This window comes from Heterocephalus glaber, unplaced genomic scaffold, assembly GCF_053883595.1.
Source record: "Heterocephalus glaber isolate CG9 unplaced genomic scaffold, H.glaber_assembly_v1.0 deba00000122, whole genome shotgun sequence".
NCBI classification, from domain to species: domain Eukaryota; kingdom Metazoa; phylum Chordata; class Mammalia; order Rodentia; family Bathyergidae; genus Heterocephalus; species Heterocephalus glaber.
In genome coordinates, this window is record NW_028258138.1 from 50,481,978 (window position 1) to 50,505,316 (window position 23,339).

Here is a 23,339-nt window from a genome sequence, read left to right on the forward strand (position 1 = left end):
CTAAAGTAACTCATTCATCTAGGAACCACTTTTTAATCAGTTGCTAACTAAAATAGTAAAAAATAATCAATGCTGCCATCGTAAAAAGCAAAAGCCTTTTTTTTTTTTAAATCTCCAAGCCAGCCGGGTCCTGGCACATGTACCCCACCCTCCATCCGCTGGTGATTTCCTCTCGTGCAGACAAGGCACAGGTGCTAGTTATGATGCTAGAATATCGGAAGCCAGGCCTCAAGCGATTTGCTGTACAGCCCTGCTTCTTTCTTAGCAAGGTAATCGGATAGACAGAAAACCCAGTATTTACTTCTGACACTTTATCCTGTCCACATTTACTTTGAAATGCTGAGACAGTTCTCTGAGAAAGTTAAGGCAGCACAGCCCTCAGGATTACATTAAGCAGATGCGTGTGAGGTCCCTGAACTCATATTTCATACTTTTCATTGGTTTTGATAATTACAGTAGTCACAAATATTTGGGGAATCATTAAGAATGACTTATCAACTCTTTTAAGGAAATCAGAGAAAACTGCATTGTGATGAACTAGATTAGCTGTAGCTTCAAGGAAAAAAAAAGTTGAGTGGTGCCCCCCACTGTGGAATGATCCCAGCAGTTACTAGACAAGACAGCTGAAGTAATCGAATGACTTCTGCCAGCCCCTGGCCTGGTGCTGCCAAGCCATAGAAGTTAAGACTACAGTGTTGCCACCTTCCCTATAAAACAGTGTTCGAAAGCCCAGTGAGCCCTAGAAAACACCGTGTTCTACTGATGTTCTTTCTCTACAGACTTCAGTGTGTAGGGTCGTTGGGAAGCTGCTTTGGAAGGATAAAGATCATTGGTAAATGCCATTGCTTTCTGAATCTGGATCATTTCATCACTTGCCAGTGGAGGCAGACAGAGAAGAGTGCCTATGATAACAGGTTCTAACATGGGGGAGGCTCTGATGTGGCAACCAAAGGTTTACTCACTATGGATCTGATGTCTCCACAAATCACAACAACCAATAATGTCAGTATTTCAAAAAGTACATGGAATGGGCTAATATATTTTCGTTTTGAGTTGGACATTTTTTCTCATCATTTTGTTTTAAATTCTCCAATTTAAAAATGCTGATGAGATTAAATATTTTACTGTTTCCATAAAAAAAATGGTGAACTACGTTTATTAATTTGTGTATGTTGAACCGTCCCTGCATCCCTAAGATGAATCCTACTTGGTCATGGTGTATAATCTTCTTGATGATTTGCTACATTCTCTTTTCCAGTATCTTTTTTTTTTTTTGGTACCGGGGATCGAACTGGGGACCTTGCACTTGTGAGGCAGGCAGCACAACCACTGAGCTAAATCCCCAGCCCTTCCAGTATTTTTTTTTTTAATTCTGTGAGTATTTTATTTATCACTGAAGAAAGAAAACAACAACAAGTTCTGTGTTGGCTTCAATACGACCAAATGGTTTATCTTTAACATAACTACTATTCTCCAAAACTGAAGTCAACACAGTCTTTACTACAAATTACTTGTTGAAAGACTTCTGGAGAATGAAAATTAGGAAAAAGAATTTAAATAATTACTCCAAACCACATTTATAAATATTGTCATATTTAAAATGCTTGAAAGGCATGAATTCTCCATTAATGGAAAGCAGTTTCCTATTGGCAACAGAAAAAAACTGAGCAATAGTTTACCAAAAAGTTTTAAGTTTAAAAGCTGTATCGTTGCACTGGAGCAGTACTGTCATTACAATGAAGACTGCAAACTGCTTTATACTCACCTCAAGTAAAATCTACAGAAAATCCCACCGACTCCAATGTTTACTGCACTTAGAGTGAACACAAAAACATTCTAAATTTAGTTAATAGTAAATACCTCAAAATACCTAAAGTGGTATGTTTCAGTTACTAATGGTGCGAAAATTGTTTCAGATCCACTGGTTTAAAGAGTCTTCAAATAATGTATTCTTTCCCTTCCAGTATCTTTTTGAAGATTTTTGCATCTATATTCATTAGGGAAATTGGCTTGTAGTTATTTTTTGGTGGATCCTTCTCTGGTTTTGGTATGTTAATTCATTTTAAAAGAGCAATAGGGCTGGGGATTTAGCTCAGTGATTCTGCTGCCTGCCTCACAAGCGCAAGGTCCTGAGTTCGATACCTGATTCCAAAAAAGAGAGCAATAACCTCATTTCATGTAAAAATAAACAGTATTTTCTGCAAAATAAAAAGAGTGGAAAGAGTGACATTGTTTAACTTTTTGAGAATTCTTTACTAGTATCTGGATTAATATAAAAGACAGCTGAGATGTCAAATTTACTTCCACATTCAATTAATTGCACTGTTATATTTTAGTTGAATTCATGAAGAAAATCTGTCCACACAGATACATATTGGAGAAGAGAATGATATATTAATAACCTTTTTAGATAATTGGGAATATTTTCTTTTGATATCACACCAACTCAAAAAGTGATCATTTCTTCAAGGTTGGTTGCTATGTGGAGTCAAAAGACCATATTCAACAAACTTTTTGTAGTACTACTCTGTAACTAAATCCAAGTTCTCCGGTGGTGGAAGCTAAAACAATTTGAGTATCAAAATAAACAATGTATTATAGTCCAAAAGAATAAAAAAAAAAATCCATGAGTCTATACTGATAGAAATAAAGGATTGACAGAGGCCAGGAATGTAGCTCAGCAGCACAATGCCTGCCTGGCAAGTGTGAGGCCCTAAGTTTGATTCCTAGTACCAAAAATAAATAAGTTACTTAATAAATAAATGAGTGAAGTAACAACAGTTTCCTACAGTAGAATTATACTTAATAAATGTAGAAGGAATAATGGAATTCTGCTATAATTTCTAGAACACTACAGTAATAATAAATCAATAGAGACAACCTGCAGAATGGGAGAAAATATTTATAATCTATACATAATCTATACATCTACAAGGGATTAATATCCAAAATGTATAAGACAACCAACAGCCAAAATACAATTAATCTGATTTCAAAAAGTCAAAGTATCTGAGTAGATATTTCTCAAAAAAAGACATACAGGGCCAGGGATTTAGCTCAGTGGTTTCACCACCTGCTGCACAAGCGCAAGGACCTGAGTTCGATCCCCAGTACCAAAAAAAAAAAAAAGACATACAAATGTCCAACAATTATATGAAAAAATGTTTAATATCATTAATCATCAGGGAAATCCAAATTAAAATAACAATAGGTATCATCATGTCACATCAGTTGGAATGGCTATCATGAAAAAGACAAAAAATTACAAATCCTGTCACAGACATAAGGGGAAATTCTTGTACACTGTCAATAGGAATGTAAATTAGTATAGTAAAACCATTATGGAAGTTATTTTAAAAACAGAAAATAGGGGCCGGGGATTTAGCTCAGTGGTTCCGCTGCCTGCCTGGCAAGCACAAGGTCCAAAGTTCGATCCCCGGTACCCTCCCCTCCCCCCCAAAAAGAAAAGAAAATAGAAAATAAAACTATCATATGATCTAGCCATCCTACTATTAGGTATATATCCAAAGGAAATTAAATAATCATTTCAAGGAAATACCTCCACACCCATGTTTATTATAACATAATTCACAATTGTCAAATTAAGGAATCAACCAAAGGTACCCATAGATGACTAAATGAATTTTAATATATTTTATTTATCATTAGTACATGTTTACAGGACATAATGTTTACTTTCATCTTAGGCAGTAGATACATGTACTTAATATATCTTGATTTGTACCTTCCTCCCCCCTCCCTCCCTCCTACATTTCTCCATATCTAGATTCTCTTCCCATTTCTGAAATATCTGTTTCCTATTTCTTATCTTTTATTTTTAAAATTATTTATATTTTTAGGTTCTCATATAAAGGGATTTGTGCAATATTTAAGTTGTGTGTATGATTTACTTAATATGGTATCAATGTGCATGCATTTTCCCACAAATGACTCAAATTTATCCTTCTTTATGTAAGAATAGTACTTCATTATGCATAAATATGACATTTTCTTTATCTATTCATCTTTTGATTGATATATAGGCCACTTCTAAGATTTGGCTATCATTTTATCTTCCAGTTAAGTGTTTCTGCTTTAATATTTAGTCTTTGATCTATTTTTATTTTTATTTTGGTACATGGTGATAGATATGGGTCTAGATTCAATTTTCAGTGTGTATGTAACCAGTTTTTCTAGCACCATTTGTTAGTCTATCTTTCCTCCAGCATGTGCTTTTGGGCCCCTTTGTCAAAGATCAGATGATTTAATGTGCCCGAAATTGTTTCCTCATCTTCTATTCTGTTCCACTGACCTGCACGTCTGTTTCTGTGTCAGTATCGTGCTGTTTTCATGGCTATAGCTTTGTAATATAATTTGAAATCTAAGATGGATATGCCTCCTGCTTTTTTTGTTGCCCAGGATTTCTTTTGCAATTTTAGATCTCTTCTGGTTCCACATAAATTCTAGGATAGTTTTTTCTAGTTCTGTGACAAATGCTGTTAGTTTTTTAAAATTAGGATTGCATAAAATTTATACAGTGGTGGGCCACAGATTTAGCTCAGTGGTGCTGCCGCCTGCCTCACAAATACAAGGTCCTGAGTTTGATCCCCGGTGACAAAAATAAATAAATCTATACAGTGGTACCTCAGTTCATGAATTTAGTTCTTTCCACGATTCTGGTGGCAAACCAAATTAGAAAAGAACCAAATCAAATTCAATGGTTAGGTTCAATGTTGACCTAATGAAAACATTTGATTTGGTTCTCGTTCAGTTTGGTTTGTGACCAGAATTGTGGAAATAATTAAATTTGTGAACCAAGGTACCACTATATCAATTGTAGTAGTATGGCCATTTTGACAATATTGGTTATGCCTATCCAAGAGCAGAGGATATCTTCCCATTTTTGGTATTTTCTTTGTTCTTCTTTTTTAGAATACCGTAGTTTTCATTGTAGAAGTCTTTCATTTCATTCATTAGGTTAATTCCTATGTATTTAACTTTTCTTGGTGCTACTGTGAATGGCATTGTTTTTCTAATCTTTCTCAGTGAGTTCATTATTGGTGTATAGGAACACTTTTCATTTTTGTGGGTTGATTTTTTTATCCTCCCACATTGTTGAATTTGATTATTAATTCCAGTAGTCTTTTGGTGGGATTTGTTGGGTCTTCTATGTAAATGATGTCATCTACAAATAACGATATTTTGATTTTGTTCTTTCCTATACGTATCCCTTTTATTTCTCTCTCTTTCCTGATTGCTCTAGCTAATGTTTCAAGTACTATATTGAAAAGGAATGGTAATAGTAGATATCTTTGTCTTATTCCTGATTTTAGAAGGAAAGTTTTCAGCTTTTTCCTATTTAATATGATGTTGGCAGTAGGTTTGTCATGAATAGCTTTTATCAGAATGAGATAAGATTCTTTATATCTACGTTCTTGCTTTGGGGTTTTATCATGGATGCTGGATTTTTGTCAAAGGCTTTTTCTGCATCTATTGAGTGTGATTTTTCATGTGATTTTTGTCCTTGCTTTTGTTAATGTAGTGTATTATATTTATTGGTTTTCCTATGTTGAACCATCATTGCACATCCCTGGGATGAACCCATCCTGGTCATGATGTATGATCTTTTTAATGATTTATTGCATTCTATTTGCCAATTCTGTTAAGAATTTCTGAGATAATTTCAATCCTTTTGTATTGAAGCAAGATTTGTGGGATAGAATGTGGTCTATTTTTCAGAAAGTTCTGTGTGCTGCTAAATGAATGTGTATTCTGTTGTAGTAGGGTAAAAGAAGCTGTAGATATTTATTAAGAGCATTTGCTTGAAGATGTGGTTCAGCTCTGCTATTTCTTTGTTGATTTTTTTTGTCTAGTTGATCTATTTGTGACAGTGAGGTATTGAGGTTCACCACTATGATTGTGTTGTGGATGAAGGACGAGGAATACAGAGACTGGGAAGTGTAACTAGAAATTGAGGGAAGCTGTGAGGTTGTTGGCATCTATTTATATATTCGTACTTAGTCTTGTTTGGATCCAATAAGCGTAATTCTGTTAAAGGTTACACTGACATGGCTATGAATGGTACTGCTCAAATTAAAGTACTGATCAATTCTTAATCTCTTTGTACATATACAGGAATCTGCTAAGTACATACATATGATCCATGAAAGTTGGTGAAGAAGAGAAGGAAGATACACAGGTAGAGAAAATGAGGAAGAGGAAAGAAAAAATAATACGTAAGAAAAGTTAAAAAGAAAAGAAAGATCAAGACAAAGCAGAATAAAGAGAGAAAACTTAAGAAATAAAAAGTAAAATAAATAATACTAATAAAGAAGCAAGAACTGGAGAAAACAGGAGAAAGAGATACAGAGAGAATGAGAGAGAAAAAGAGAGAGAGGAGGGAGGGAGAGAGAGGGAGAGAGAGAGAGAGAGAGAGAGAGAGAGAGAGAGAGAGAGAGAGAGAGAGAGAGAGAAACCCAGAACAGACAAGCAAGGAAAGAAATGAACCAAAAACCCTCACATGGTTGTTATACCATACAGCCAGAGTGTTCACACAGTTGCCTTCATTCTGCAGTGTCAACATCCAATTGCAATCACCCAAGCCAGTTTCCCCTCTGTAGACTGCTTAATTGCCAGCCTGGAAGCATTCAGGGCTGCTGATCTCTCTGGACCCACCTCCTGGCTGCAAGTTTGCTCTGGGCATGCCCAGCTGCAGATCTCTGTCTCTATCCCAAGATCTAAACATCTTAATTAATTTGGGAAGAAGAGGATGTGGTATAACTTGTCCAACATCCAGTTCTCCTTCAGCTTCCACCAGGGACTTCCCATTCCTGCTTCCCTCACTACGGTGCAAATCCTGAGATAGTCTCCTTGCTCTTTCTCCGGGGCCTTTTGCCAAGAATATCATCAGAAGTCCTCTGACTCAGCTCCTGACTCCTTTCTGTTCCTTCACCACCAGACCTTTATGCATCCCTGATCCTTGTCTCCAGACTTCTGCTTTTCAAGCCACAGCACTTGGCAAAATCTCTAGGCTCTTTAGAAGGCCTTGTTTGTCTGCATGTGATAGTGGAAGGTGGGCAGGATTTTATGCTGTCTCCTTCTGGTTATTGGAAAAACAATAGGAAAGCACTCACTCTTATCCAGCTCCACTGAATCTCTCCTGCTTCCCCCTGTCTCCAGGGATGTGATCTACAGCTCCCTGCCAGCAAGCTTTGTACCACCCATAGTGCACAGTGTTCAGCCTCCATCTGCTTGGGGAGGGGGGCTTCCTGTTTTGAGCCTGAGTAGTGGGCAGTGGGCAGGATGCTGCAGTGACCTTGGTATTTGCGAGGATGATTGATGTGGAAGAGATTGCCTGTGTTTGTGTTCCTGGCTCTCCCTTTCAGGAGTTTAACTGCAGTTACAGCCCAGGCTGGGTTTCCTCTTACAAGTGGAAGGGAGAGTATGTAGAAAGCCTATCCCAGGAGTCCGGCCTTTTCAGTTCTGGCTTCCTGTGTGTTCCCTGGGTAAAGAATGTAGGGAGAGATACAGACTAGCAGCCCCCTGCTTCCCTTTTCAACAACCCAGATATTTGGCTCAATCTAGAGGGTTTGTGTTTCAGGTTAATTTTCTATATCTGGGTGTGTTTTTCCCCTCTTTCAGAATACTTGCATTATCTGGTGTCTCTCCTCCAAGCCTCTCCAATGCACCTCATTCTCTAATCAGCCATGTTTGAATCTGGATATTTTAAATATGGTGAATATATGTGTTTGTGTGTGGATGTACATATACACAGATACAATGAAATATTTTTCTGCCATAAAAAAGAATAAAATCATGCCATTTGTGGCAACATGGATGGAACTGGAGAACATATTAAGTGAAATAAGCTAGTTACAGAAAGACAAACACTCCACATTTTCACTCATTTTGCAAGCTAAAAATGTTAATCTCATAGAAGTAGAAAGTAGAATAGTGGCCAGGAGAGGGAAGAAAGGAGGGGGCCAAATCCATTGGTGACTTTAAGTTTAAGCCAATGCTCACTTATCATTCTAAAAATCCTTGGCTCTTAAGAATTATACTAAATCATTCCACTTCTAGGTGTCTTTCCAAAAGAGTTAAAGACATCATACAACAGTGATGTATCCATACCAGTGTATGCACAATTCACAAAAGCTACATCTTGGAAGCAGTATATATGTCCATCAACAAAAGAATGGATAAAATGTGTGGTATTTACAAATAATGGAGTACTACTCTGCAATAAAGGATAAACTTGAATCATTTGTGAGAAAATGAATGCACCTTGAGACCATAATGTTAAGTGAATTAACATTTGAATTAACATCTGATTTATTCAGACACACAAGCTTAAATATCTCATGGTTTCTTTTATATGAGAAACCCAAATAAAGAGCAAAAGAAAAGGTATATTAAGAAAATAGGGAGATAGATCTTTTGCAAATGGGAAAATGATCAAGAGATAGAGGAAGGGAGAAGGGAGAAGAGGGGAGGGAGATGAAAAAAGAATTAAGGTGTGTATGTACATGTACTAACTCCCCACAAGGAATGTAGTCATTATGCACTGCAAATATGTACTATCAATAGTAAAAAAAAATTTAAACAATTATACTAAATCTACTCTGCCTCACTTGCTCTTTACAACATGGTTTACTGAATATTCTAACCCCACTGTTGAAACCTACTACTTGGACAGCACAGAATAAACATAACTTTTATATGCACTGAGAAAACAAAAACTTCACATGATTTGCTTTATGGTGATACTCATTCGTTGCAGTAGTCAAGAACCAAACTCATAAAAATATCCAAGTATTTTATACACATCTATACTCACTTTTGTAAAACTGTAGAATTCCTAATAGAAATAGATGGATAGGTAGGTAGATAGATAGATAGATAGATAGATCTTATATCTTAGATCTTAAAAGCAGCCAAAGAAAACAATCAGAATATCAAGAATGACAATCAAAATGATAATTGAGTTTTTAGTAGCAAAAAACAAAAGGGAAAAGATAACAAAATAAAAGCTTAACTTAACAAACAAAAAACCCACAACCCTCTCAATATAGAACTGAATATAGATTTAGGTATCCTTCTAGAATTACAGGATAATGAAAAAATGTACAGGTGGTTAAAAAAAACTGAAAATTTTTTAAATGCAGAGTTTAATGAAATTTCTCACAAAATGCGTCTATATACCTGGGCAGCGTGTAATTTTGTACTTAATATGTTATTTTTTATAATAAAGACTCAGATATAGGACTTAGTATTATTAGACAAGTTCTTATTAATAATGGTGCATTTAGGATGACATGATACTCTATACAGACGACCCAGAAAACTCCACCAAAAAATTTCTAGATTTAATAACCAAATTCAGTAGAGTAGCTGTATACAAGGTCAACACAAAAGTCAACAGCCTTCCTGTACATGAAAAACAGACTCACTGAGAGGAGGAACTGGAGACACAACTCCTTTCACAATAGCATCCGAAAAAATGAAATAGGAATCAACCTAACAAAAGAAATCAAAGACCTCTACTCCGAAAACTACAGCACTCTAAAAAACAGACATTGAGAGGTCTGCCCACGCCCTACCGAGGGCCCCAGTCGGGCGGAACACACGCCGAATCAGCCTGCTCCAGACCAACAGGTCCTGAGTCGCACAGAACACGCTGAATCAGGCCCATGCAAACAGGCAGGTCTGCCCATGCCCTACCGAGGGCCTCAGTCATGCAGAACACAGGCCGAATAAGCCCGATGAAGACAGGCAGGTGTGTGCACGCCCTACCGAGGTCCTGAGTCACGCGGAAGACACCGAATCACCCCGCTGCAGACAGGCAGCCACCTGATTCCACACTACAAAGACGCAGAAGACACCAGACCACCAGACCAAGATACGGAGTCCCACTGTTCCCGGCCCAGAGGTAGGGGCTTCTGAGCCGTTGTCCCACTGCTCCTGGTCCAGAAGAAGGGGCTTCCCAGTCACCATCCCTCCCGCTGCTCCCAGCCCAGAGGAAAGGGCTTTTGGGCCACCTTCTGTCCCGCTGCTCCTGGTCCAGAGGAAGGGGCTTCCCGGTCACCATCCCTCCCGCTGCTCCCAGCCCAGAGGAAAGGGCTTTTGGGCCACCTTCTGTCCTGCTGCTCCTGGCCCAGAGGAAGGGGCTTCCCAGCAACCATCCCTCCGGCTGCTCCCAGCCCACAGGAAAGGGTCACCATCTCTACCGCTGCTCCCGGCCCCTGTCCCACCTCACCCAGCTCAGAGGAGGTAATCCGTGCAGGTGCTAACAGTCCCCCTGCCCAGTCGAAATGAGAAAACACATAAATGAGTCTCAAAACCAGACTTCCAGATCACCTACAGCAACCCCAAAGGGAAATGACATGGAACACTCTGATACTCAACCACCTGGACCCACTGAACTGGCTACAAAAGGGGATCTGGAAAAAATGAAATCAGAAATAATTTCTCAGATAACAAGAGAAATTGTGCCCTTAGTGCAAGACATGATTAATAAATCTAGAGAGGAGCTGAGGAACATGATGGAATCCCAACATAAGAAACAAATGGAATCCATAAAACAGATGCAAATAGATTTCCAGGACATGAAAAACTCCATTGAAAATCTACACAGCAGAATGAGCCAATGTGAGGACAGAACTTCAGATATAGAAGATAAGATTGTAATTAGTGAACAGGAAAAGAAAAATTGCTTCAAAATTATAAGGGAACATGAGAAATCAATCCAGCAGCTGCTAGATGATGCAAACAAGAATAACATAAGACTGATTGGGCTCAATGAAGAAACAAGAGAGAGTGCACATGACATAAAAAAGATCTTCACAGAAATAATGGCAGAAAACTTCCGAAGCAGGGGAAAAGAGCTTGACATACAGATAAGTGAGACAAATAGGACTCCAAATAGCCTTGATCAAAAAAATCTACACATAGGCATATAATTGTTAAGATTCCAGAAACACAACAGAAGAACAAAGTTCTACAACCACTTAGAGAAAAAGAAACAAATCACATACAAAGGAAAGCCCATCAGAATCACAGCAGACTTCTCAACACAAACCATCAAGGCAAGAAGAGCTTGGAGTGACATATTCCAAGCCCTAAAAGAAAACAGCCTCCAACCCAGATTGATGGACCCTGCAAAACTAGCTTTCAAAATGGATGGAGAAATAAGATACTTTCATGACAAAGAGCACCTTAGGAACTTCATGAATACCAAACCAGCACTCCAAAGAATTTTACACAATATCCTAGAAACAGACATTGAGGATCACAACTCCAGGAAGAAAAGCAGAATGAATCCATCTGGCATGACAAGAAATTAAATGTAAAGGGGGAGACCCCAACAAAAAGAAAAAGTCATGGCAGTGACAACTCAATACATTTCAGTTATAACCATCAATGTTAATGGTCTCAATTCACCAATCAAAAGAAATAGACTGGTAGAATGGGTCAAGAAGCAAAATCCAACAATAGGCTGCATACAAGAAACACACTTCATTCAAAAGGAAACTCATAGACTGAAAGTTAAAGGGTGGAAAACAATACTCCATGCAATGGGAACCCAAAAAAAAGCAGGAGGAGCTATCCTCTTGGCAGATCAAGTAGATTTCAAACCAACACTGATTAAGAGAGAAAAAGAAGGACAGTACATCCTTGTAAAGGGAACAATCCAAGAGGAAGAGATGAGAAGCATAAATATCTGTGCACCAAACACTAGTGCACCCAACTATATAAAACAAATACTAAGGGACATAAAAAATCATATATGCACTAATATAATTGTAGTGGGGGACCTCAATACCCCACTGTCAGAAATAGACCAACTAGACAAGAAATAAGTAATGAAATACTAGAACTCAATTAAACTCTTGAACAAATGAACTTAACAGATGTTTACAGAGTCTTCCACCCCACAAAATCAGAATACACATTCTTCTCAGCTGCACATGGGTCATTCTCCAAAATAGACCACATACTCACACATAGAACATGTTTAAGTAAGTACAAAGGAATTGAAGTTATCCCCTGTACATTATCAGACCATAGTGCGATGAAATTGGAGATCCATAACAAAAGAAACTCAAAAAATTTCATAAACACGTGGAAATTGAACAACACACTTCTGAATAACCAATGGGTCCCAGAGGAAAGTAAAGAAGAAATCAGACAGTTCCTTCAATTAAATGACAGTGACAATACAACATATTGGAATCTATGGGAAACAATGAAAGCAGTCTTATGAGGGAAATTCATAGCAGTGAATATGCATATTAGGAAAACAGAACGAGCCCAATTAAACAACTTGATGCTGAACCTCAAGCTTCTAGAAAAAGAAGAGGACAACCCCAGAGCTCATAAAAGGGAAGAAATTATAAAGATCAGAGGAGAAATCAATGCAATGGAGACTAAGAGAATGATACAAAAAATCAATGAAGCCAAGAGTTGGTTCTTTGAAAGAATCAACAAAATTGACAAACCTTTGGCCAACCTTCTCAGAAAAAGGAAAGAAAAGGCCCAAATCCATGCAATTAGGAATGAAAAGGGTGAAATCACAACAGACCCATCAGAAATCCAGAGGATCATCAATACCTACTTCCAGAACCTATACGCCAATAAGATGGACAACACAGAAGAAATGGACAGATTCCTAGATACATATGAATTACCAAAGCTGAATGAAGAAGACCTAATAATTCTGTACAACCCAATATCAACCAATGAAATTGAAAATATAATTAAAAACTTATCACCTAAGAAAAGCCCAGGCCCTGACTGTTTCACTGCTGAATTCTACAAAACATTTAGAGAGGAACTGCTGCCACTACTGTTGAAACTCTTCAATGAAATTGAAAGGGAAGCAATTTCCAAATTCATTCCTGGAAGCAAGGATCACCTTGATCCCCAAAGCAGAGAAAGACCTAACTGAAAAAGAGCTATAGGCCAATCTCACTAATGAACATAGATGCAAAAATCCTTAATAAGATACTGGCAAACAGAATGCAGAAGATCATCAAGAAGATCATACACCCTGAACAAGTGGGATTCATCCTAGGGATGCAGGGATGGTTCAATATATGAAAATCAATCAATGTAATACACTATATCAATAGAGCCAAGGACAAAAACCATATGATTATCTCCACAGATGCAGAAAAAGCATTTGACAAAATCCAACATACATTTATGATAAAAAAAAAAACCCTACAACAAATAGGAATAGATGGTCTCTACCTCAAACGGATAGAAGCCATCTACGAAAAACCAACAGCCAATATCATACTAAATGATCAAAAACTGAAATCCTTCACACTAAAATCAGGAACAAGACAAGGATGTCCACTATCACCACTCTTGTTCAATACAGTTCTGGAAACATTAGCCATGGCAATTAGACAAGAGAAAGAAATAAAAGGAATAAAGATAGGTAATTAAGAAGTCAAATTGTCATTATTTGCAGATGACATGATACTTTATACAGAAGACCCCAAGAACTCCACCGAAAGTCTTCTAGACTTAATAACCAAATTCAGTCAAGTAGCTGGTTACAAGGTCAACACACCAAAATCAATAGCTTTCCTCTACACCAATGACAGACTCACTGAGAGAGAAATAGGGCAAATAATTCCTTTCACAGTAGCATCCAAAAAACTGAAATACCTAGGAATCAACCTAATGAAAGAAATCAAAGACCTCTTCTCTGAAAACTATGGCACTCTGAAAAGAGAGATTGAAGATGATATCAGAAAATGGAAAGACATCCCCTTTCCCTGGGTAGGAAGGATTAATATAGTGAAAATGGCCATACTTCCAAAACTGCTATATAGATTCAATGCAATTCCAATTGAGATCCCAGCAGCATACTTCATGGACCTTGAGAAAACAATCCCAAAATTCATTTGGAACAAGAAGGGATCCAGAATAGCAAAAACAATTCTAGGTAACACAGACATGGCAGGGGGTATCACAATCAACAACCTGCAACTCTACTACAAAGCTACTGTGATAAAAACAGCATGGTACTGGCAAAGAAACAGACCGGAGGACCAGTGGAACAGATTAGAAGATGCAGAAACAATGCCAGACACACTCAGCCATCTCATCTTCGATAAAGGAGCCAAACACCCTCACTGGAGGAAAGATAGCCTCTTTAATAAACGGTGCTGGAAAAATTGGGCTGCAACTTGCCAAAGATTAAAGCTAGACCTATATCTCTCACCATGCACTAAACTAAAATCAAAATGGATTAAAGATCTAAATATGAAAATAGAAACTCTGAACCAGTTGGAACAGAGGTTAGGTAGAACCCTTGAAGACATCGGTGTAGGAAAAGATTTTAGGAACAAAACCTCAGTTGCCCATGAACTAGCACAAACAATCAACAAGTGGGATCTCTTCTTATTAAAAGGCTTCTGCACAGCAAGAAAAACCACCAGCAGTGTGAAGAGACAACCCACAATGTGGGAAAAGATCTTCACCTGCTCTTCCTCAGACAAAGGTCTACTATCTCGTATCTATAAAGAACTTAAAAAGATCAGACCTCCCAAATTTAAAGACCCAATCCAAAAATGAGCTTCTGAAATGAACAGACATTTCTCAGACAAAGAAGTAGAAATAGCTAAGAAATACATGATAAAATGTTCAACTTCCCTGGTCATTCGAGAGATGCAAATGAAAACAATGCTGAGATTCCACTTCACTCCAGAAAGAATGGCTGCTAGCATGAAATCAACCAATAACAAATGCTGGTGGGGCTGTGGAGAAAGAGGAACCCTGCTCCACTGCTGGTGGGAGTGTAGACTGGTGCAAGCACTGTGGAAATCAGTATGGAGATACCTCAAAGAACTAGGACTGGAAGTCCCATTTGGCCCTGCTATTCCACTGCTGAGGATCTTCCCCAAAGAATTAAAAGAATCATACCACATTGATATATGTGTGCCCATGTTCATAGCAGCACAGTTTGTGCTAGCTAAACCTTGGAAACAGCCCAAATGCCCATCAACTGGAGACTGGATACAGAAAATGTGGTTTTTTATAAAATGGAGTACTACTCAGCCATAAAAAATGAGAAATTAGAGACATTTATAGCTAAGTGGATGCACATTGAGGCGATACTCTTAAGTGAAATAAATAGGACACACGTGTAAATATTGAATAGTTTCTCTGGTGTGAGAAACTGAAAGTGTAAATAAGGACTTAAATGTTTAATAGGTAATGTGAAATAGGAAGAAAAGGGGCAAAGGGGAAGGAGGTGGGAGGGCTAGGGTCAGGATAGAAGGGAATAGGATTAATATGAGAAAATGGAAAAATAATAGGAACAAAATCTTTGTAAACAGGGAGGACTGGAGTAGTTGAAGGGAGGGCTGGGCAAGGGTGAAAAATAAGAACCAAGAGAGACTATGTAAAGATGCAAATTTCCAATGATGAATGTCATTATATTGTATACCTAAAATGTACCAATGATTAGAATGAATAATCGATAATGCAAACTAGGAAAAGGTCCAAAGGGGTAGCTGTATTGAGAGGGGCAGGGGAAAGGAAAGAAGGGAAAAGAAAAATGCTGAGAAATGGAACAAATGGAAATAAAGTCTTTGTAAATAGGGAAGGGTGGAGGGGGTGAAGGGAGGGCTAGGAATGGGGAAAAAATAAGAACGAAGATGCATTATGTAAAGGTACAATTTTCAATGAGAAATGTAATTGTGTTGTATACCTACAATATACCAATAAAAGAATTTAATAAAGAAAAAAATTGATATTATGTAATAGGAAGAAAAGGTTTAAAGGTGTAGGGGAAGTGGGAGGGGTAGAGGAAAGGAAAAAAGGGAAAAGAAAAAATATGAGAAAAGGGAAAAAATAGAAACAAAGTCTTTGCAAATAGGGAAGGGTGGAGGGGGTGACGGGTGGGCAGGGAAAAGGGAAAAAATAAGAACCAAAATACATCATGTAAAGGTACAAGATCCCAATGATGAATGTAACTTATTTTATACCTAAAATGTACCAATAAACTCAATGGGAAAAAAAAAAATCAATCCTCCCAAATATAAAGACCCAATCCAAAACTGGGCATCTGAAATGAACAGACATTTCTCAGATGAACTAGAAGAAGCAAATAAACATATGAAAAAGTGTTCAACATCACTGGTCATTTGAGATGCAGATGAGAACAACACTGAGATTCCATCTCACTCCAGAATGGCTGCTATCATGAAATCAACCAATAACAAATGCTCGCTGGGCTATGGGAAGAAAAAAACCCTTCTCCACTGTTAGTGGGAGTGTAGACTGGTGAAACCACTGTGGAAATCAGTGTGGAGATTCCTCAAAAAGCTAGGATTAGAGACACCATTTGACCCTGCTATGCTCGTGCTGGGTATCTTCTCAAAAGAATTAAAAGCATCATACCATATATATATACACACACATATGTGTGTGTGTGTGTGTGTGTGTGTGATATGCACACCCATGTTTACAGAGGCACCGTTTGTAATATCTAAATCTTGGAAACAGCCCAAAATCTCATCAGCTGGTTAGTGGATAAAAAAGGTGGTTTTTTCATAAAATGGAGTACTACTCAGCCATAATGAAAAATAAACTTGAGACATTTATAGGTAAATGGATGTCCCTTGAGGCCATATCATAAGTGAAATAAATAGGACACACATGTGTAAATGCTGAATTGTTTCTCTGGTATGAGAAACTGAAGGTTTAAATGAGGACCAAAATGTATAATAGATAATTGTGAAACAGGAAGAAAATGTTCAAAGGGGAAGGGTAACTATGTAGAGGGACTGGGGAAAGAAAAGGAGAGAAAAAAAATTGAAGGTAACAAGGAAAAAACAAAAACAAAGCTTATGTATATAGGGAGGGGTACAGGGGTTGAAGGAAGGGTAGGGAAATGGTTAAAAAAAGGAATTAAAATATATCATGAACAGGAACAAATTCTCAATGATGAATGTGATCATAAGGTATACCTAAATTGTATCAATAAACTCAATAAAAAATTTAAAAAATAATGGTGCATTTAAAAACCATGTTAATTTTTAAATTTTAAGTTACATAAAATCTGTATTCTTTCCCTCTAAAGAAGAGACAGCCAACCGAGTTCGATCCCCAGTACCAAAAAAAAAAAAAAAGAGAGACAGCCAAGATATTATTTATGAAAGATTAGAATATAAGTTTATCACAGTGAGAGTTCCCCAAGCTGCATGTCATTTCATGTAAAATTTGAAGCCCTCTCATACCAAAACCTCACCCAAAAAAGCAGATTTATTTGGTTCTCCAAGGAATACCAGATTTTTAATACCCTGGTTCTGGAATTCATGATATTTTTAGAGCAGAGAACCACAAAAAAACCTATGTAGTCCATCAATGAAATATAAACTCCCCCTTAACTCCTGTCCTCCATGTTAGAAGCTGAGTAGCAAACAGTGTGACTCACACTTTCCTCTGGTGGTTGCAAGCTACTCTCTGAAGCACCTTCATAGGAAGACACTTCTGGATATGGAGCACTGAGAATAGCACCTAAACAGAAAATAAAACCACATGTGTGAATTCAATGCCTGAGTAAGTCAGAATTCATACCAAGAAATTAGGAACTGACCTCAAAAACTACTCTTAAAAGTCCTTTGCTTTTTCATACTGAAAATTCAGTCTATTTAAACCTCAAGACACATTTGCAAAGGGTCTTCTCAGAGCAAGAAATACTTATAACTCTATACAAGCATTTTTTGAGCATCCACTTTATGCTACACTCGGTGCTAGATACTGGGGATACAAAAATAAAGTTTCTATACTCACGTAACTATACTATAGAGGAAAAGTGGTTGAAGGTTAGAGATTGGCTATGTTTTGACAATAATTAAAATTGGACCACATCATGCTACTCTATTTTTGTATATGTTTGAAATTTCTAAGACAATGGAATTAATATGAGAAAATGAAAACCTGGAAACAAAGTCTTTGTAAATAGAGAGGGATGGAGGGGTTGAAGGGAGGGCAGGGGAATGGGGAAAAACTAAGAACCAAGAGAGATTATGTAAAGGTGCAAATTTCCAGGGATGAATGTCATTATATTGTATACTTTAAAATGTACCAATAAAATTAATTTTTTAAAAATTTCTAATACAAAGAAGTTTGTATCTTATAATTAAAAATAAAAATCCTCCAATTCACAAGGCATACAAAAGTACATAATAAACTATACTACAAAATGCAACCAGAAAAAAATCCTTACTCTGGGAAACTCTATAGGACAAATGACAAATAATTAGCACTAGAAATGTTCCACCTTTTAACATATGCCTTAAAATAATTCATTATGTCATCCTCCCCCCAATCCCCATACTGGGGATCGAACTCAGGACCGTGCGCTTGTGAGGCAGGCACAGCACCACTGAGCTAAATACCCTGCCCATCCATTCATTTTTAAGCTGTGTTCTGATTTGTGATATAATTAACAAAGATTTTTGAGTATTCACAACACAATGCCATAAAATAAGTGAAAATACTTTTTCTTGAGATTCTTGAACAATGCATATAGAGAGAAAAACATGATATTTTAAAAATGTGCATAGAATAAATACACTTGCTTGAAGGTTTTCTGAAACCATAAATAACTTAAAAGTAAAAGTGAATAAAAGCACAAAAGCATACCTCCCAATGTTGAGGTGTCACCAATAGGAACTGGAGATGACAATTCACGTCTAGAAGAAAAATGTTTGCAGTTAATAAAAAGATAGAAACATAAGGGCTTATAATGAGATTTAGGATTTGTTTTCCGAAAGGAAATCACTAGATCATTAATAAATGTTTCCAAAGGACGAAGCAGCAAAGTTTTTAAAAACTACAACTTCATAATTCATTCAGTTTACATTTACTGATGCCTACTCAACTAAACCCACTCATCTAATATACTTCTCTAATTACATTCCATCATCTGTTTTCTTCCTTTTCAATTTAAATCATTATATGAAATCATTTTATTTACTAACTTTTTCTCCTACTCCTAATCTTCTAGAATGGTATTATCCAATATGGTAGTCAATATATGGAGCAACTTAAATCAACTAAAATTAAAGTTTAAAAATTTAGTTCCTTATTCACACCAGCCACACTGAAAGTGTTCAATAATCACTTTTAGTCATCCTTTTATCAGGCTATCTTGCAAATGCAAGCAAAGTTCAGAAGATAATCTGAGAAAGTTCCTGCTCTAAAAGGAAAGTAAGGTTTCCATAAATCCAAGTTTCCACATATCCCAAGGTGTAAAAACTGAACTATACCAATGTGCGGACATTTTAGAACTTTAAAATTGACAAACATGCCCTAAACAAAAAGAGTTGCTCCATTAATCTTTTCCAAAGATGCTGATCAGTGGTCACTGTCAGTTTGCAGTTTAGAACAATTGAAAACTCTCTTCAGTGTTTTATGAGTCAACTCCCTAAGGTGATTTGATCACAGTAAAAAATACCTCATTTAAAGTATGATATGTGCCTCTCCAAAAAAATTTTCCTCACAGATGTAAGTCACATCTTCAGAACCACTACTTTACTGCTCAAAACTATGATAGTAGGGGTACTCAAACCAGATACACATGGTGTACATCTTTCAGTATCAATTTTACTGGAAGCTTAAGCAGGTGCAGAGCTAAATAGGAACTGATATGTAATTTATAATACTAATGTAAGGTTTAAGTAAATATTAAGATAAAATGCAGTAAATGAAAAGGATTTTATTGTTGGTGCTACATGGGAAAAGTCTACTACGATCATCTTCACTAGACCCTGAGGCTTTGGCAGAAATTTTGAAATATGTAAGTTAAAGAATTTTTCACCATGAAGATCATTCTGGCTTTTTTATTAAAATAGAGTTTATGGGGCCAGGGATTTAGCTCAGTGGTTCCGGCGCCTGCCTCGCAAGTGCAAGGACACAAGTTCAATCCCCAGTACCCCAAAATAAAATAAAATAAAATAAAATAGAGTTTATTAGATTTTCTTTTTTTTTTTCTTTTGGTACCAGGGATTGAACTCGGATCATTGCGCTTGCACAGCAGGTGGTGACACCACTGAGCTAAATCCCTGGCCCTAGATTTTCTTTTAATATAAACATGAGAAAGAAAAGCCACATTAAGTTGTAGCATTCTTTTTGAAATAAAACCACTCAATATTCAAATCTCTAAACTTGACACTCCATGAACAATTCTTTTGAGGTGGTAGATTGTAATATATCATATGACATTACTTATCACTTATGTCTGTCTTAAATGATGGAACCTGCAGCACTCAGTGTAAAACGTGAAGCACTACTACACTGAGAGAAAGTATTCCTGGCCAGAAAGGCTGTGTTTACATGCAAGATTCCTAGGATTAACTGGATTAACTGGACGTGGTGGTGCATGGCTGTAATCCTGGCACTTGGGAGGCTGAGGCAAGAGAATCACTGTTGAGTTTGGGGCCAGCCTGGGCTCTATAGTGAGACCCTGTCTCAAAACAAAACAAAAACCAAAACACCTAGAATTACACTTTAGAAGTTTAAGGGAAGTAGACTTTGTATAACTGGGAACACAAATCTTTAATATTTCTCATTTAGGTAACGTTGTAAATCTGCTAAAATTATTTACTCTCTGTCCTTTAAATTGTGAAGTGTTCCTAAGGCTCATTTAAGTTCTCTCAAATAGTACTTGAAATAGGGCACCTATTTTCAGATTTAACATGGAGTGGAGCCTTCAGAGTTGGATTTCAGCTCCCATGAGGGGCACCACCTGCAGCACATCAGCAACTGGGAGATGCCCGAAGATTTAGCTTTGGAGTTAAACCCCTCTGACCATCCAAGGGCAAGCACAATTTTCCTCAGCAAATCTCAAATGGATGTGGGTGAAAAGAGGAAGAACAACCATTTAAACATGTATCTCCAGGGTAGCTTATTAAAAAGTATAGCTCACGCCCAATGATATTTCTAGATGACACACAGTCAGCCAGTCTAATCTTAGAACCACAATAAAATGTGTGACCTTAGCAATATATTACCACATAAAGAACAGAGATGCAAACAGATCCCTGGACATTTTTGATGAGCAGTCACATCCACTCACACGAGAAAAGGTTCCAGAGGAGTACTTTAAACATGACCCTGAACACAAATTTACTTACAGATTTGTTCATACCCTCTTTAGTGCCAAAGAGCTAACAGCTCAATACGCAATAGTAACTTTGGTTTACTTAGAAAGGCTTTTAACTTATGCTGAGATCGACATTTGTCCCACTAACCTGAAAAGAATTGTTTTGGGAGCCATTCTTCTTGCCGCCAAGGTTTGGGACGATCAGGCTGTATAAAATGTGGACTACCGCCAGATCCTCAAGGGCTTTACAGGTGAGGACATGAATGAGATGGAAAAGCATTTCTTGGAGCTACTCTGGTTTAATATTAATGTTCCCGCTAGTGTTTATGCCAAATACTACTTCGACCTGCGCTCCTTAGCAGATGACAACAACGTCAACTTTCTGTTTGCTCCTCTGAGCAAAGAGAGAGCACAGAACCTAGAGGCCATTTCAAGACTGTGTGAAGACAAAGACTTGTGTAGAGCTGCAACATCTTTGAGTGCTGACAATTTCGCTGGTGTTCAGCGCTTTAATGCTATTCTCTCTTAAGAGGGAGAAATAAAGGATAACAAAATCATGAACCTCTCATTCATAGACTGGAGAAATACCACCTCTTCTGGCTTTTTATAATACTATCTAAAAAGAGTAACAGGGCCAGGGATTTAGCTCAGTGCAAGGTCCTAAGTTCGATCCCCAGTACAGGGAAAAAAAAGAAGAAGAAGAAGAAAAAAAGATTAACATATTAAACAATTACACCAAACCTATCATTATTGGTTATTTACAGCTTATTTCTAGAGCTGTCATCTAGAAGAAACTAAAGGAATATGACAAGTCATTTGGGGGAACAGAGAAAGGCCTGAGTAATGAGAAAGCACCCAGAGGCTTTTTGGGTTGCAGGAGATAGAACTAAAAAAGGAGGGGGGATTCAGATGCATTCAAAATAGACATTAACGTATCTGACCTAAATTGGGTTCTACAGTAATAATCTACACAGCAGTACCCTTCCTAATAATTTCAGGTAACAATAATCTACACAGCAGTACCCTTCCTAATCTACAACAGCAGTACCCTTCCTAATAATTTCAGGTAACAGATGTAAATTAATGAGGTCCAAATGGGTAAAATAAATTTCCCAAAATCACATAAAAAGCCCTAACTGCATCTGTCCCCTTTCAATAATAATAACAGCAAGAATATTTACAACTGAATTTACTGAGCTCTTATCATGTGTCAAGCACTGTGCTAAATGCTTTATCATGGTTAACTAAATTCCAGCAACTACCTTCAAAGGAAGATACTATTATTTCCATTTAGACAGATAAGAAATGAATGCTTCAAGAGACCCACTTGATCCCAGAAACCCTATTTTTACTCATTTTAATTCACTGCTTCACACATGGCCCTTATGTGACACATACTCTTTAGAAGAATCTTACTTGATCTTAATGATAGTGGCCTATATAAACCAAATGAGTTTAAAGTCAAAGTGGATGAAAGTCCCAGAAAGAAGACAGGGAACTTGGTTGGAGCTGAAGACCTATGGAGTGTCACTACGTATAAACAGCACATGAAGACAAAGGGACAAAAGCACAGCACAGCAACTAAAACCAGATATGGGGATGAGATGGCAGAAAACCCAGAGGTGGGTCAAATTTTCCCCACATTTAAACTAATTTTCTAATTAAGCAAGCATTCAAAATGAAGTTTACTTACTTTATAGGAATGAGATTTTACCTTATTGAATTCAAAGGAGAAATTAAAAAATAGATAATATCAGGTAGGAAGCTATATCTTTCTCAAATGGAAAAGGGAACAAGAGATGAGAGGGGGGAAGGGAGGGGAGGGAAAAAGGCCAAAAAACAGAATTAAGATATGTTATATACATGTCCAACTCCACACAAGAAATGTAAACATTTCTTCTATTGAAACATGTACTAAAAAAATTTTAAATAACATTATTTTAATGACAGCAAATAAAAAGTTCTCACTGATTCAAATCACTTGTCTAATACTTCAACACTTAATCCCTAACCCTCTTACTCTCCTTCCAAAAGTCAGAAAAGAACACTTGACAACAAAAATCCTTTTACATGTTCTCATTAATTATTCCTCCTGCAGAGATTCTTAAAATGTCACTCAGAACAATCCTGGAACACAGGGGTATATTGGGCTTAGAGAAATAAATACTACTCCATTTCTAGGCCAAACTACAAAATTGAAGCTATTAAG

General features: G+C 37.2%; 1 protein-coding gene and 1 pseudogene across 8 annotated transcripts in view; one reads left to right on the forward strand and one right to left on the reverse strand.

Moving 5' to 3' along the window:
• Impg2 (interphotoreceptor matrix proteoglycan 2) overlaps window positions 1-23,339 on the reverse strand; it is a 240,980-nt gene that overhangs the window by 177,389 nt on the left and 40,252 nt on the right. For all 8 annotated transcript variants that reach the window (XR_015452507.1, XR_015452506.1, XM_087214545.1 and 5 more), the window contains exons 5-6: window positions 18,670-18,719; window positions 17,456-17,538 (exon numbers count right to left, since the gene is read on the reverse strand). Coding sequence is in view for 6 of the 8 variants with exons in the window: in XM_087214545.1 (XP_087070671.1) it covers window positions 17,456-17,538; window positions 18,670-18,719 (133 nt within the window). In the remaining 2 variants the exon portion in view is untranslated. The remainder of the gene's footprint in view (window positions 1-17,455; window positions 17,539-18,669; window positions 18,720-23,339) is intronic.
• On the forward strand, window positions 20,783-21,659 carry LOC101719301 (cyclin-Y-like protein 1 pseudogene; annotated as a pseudogene).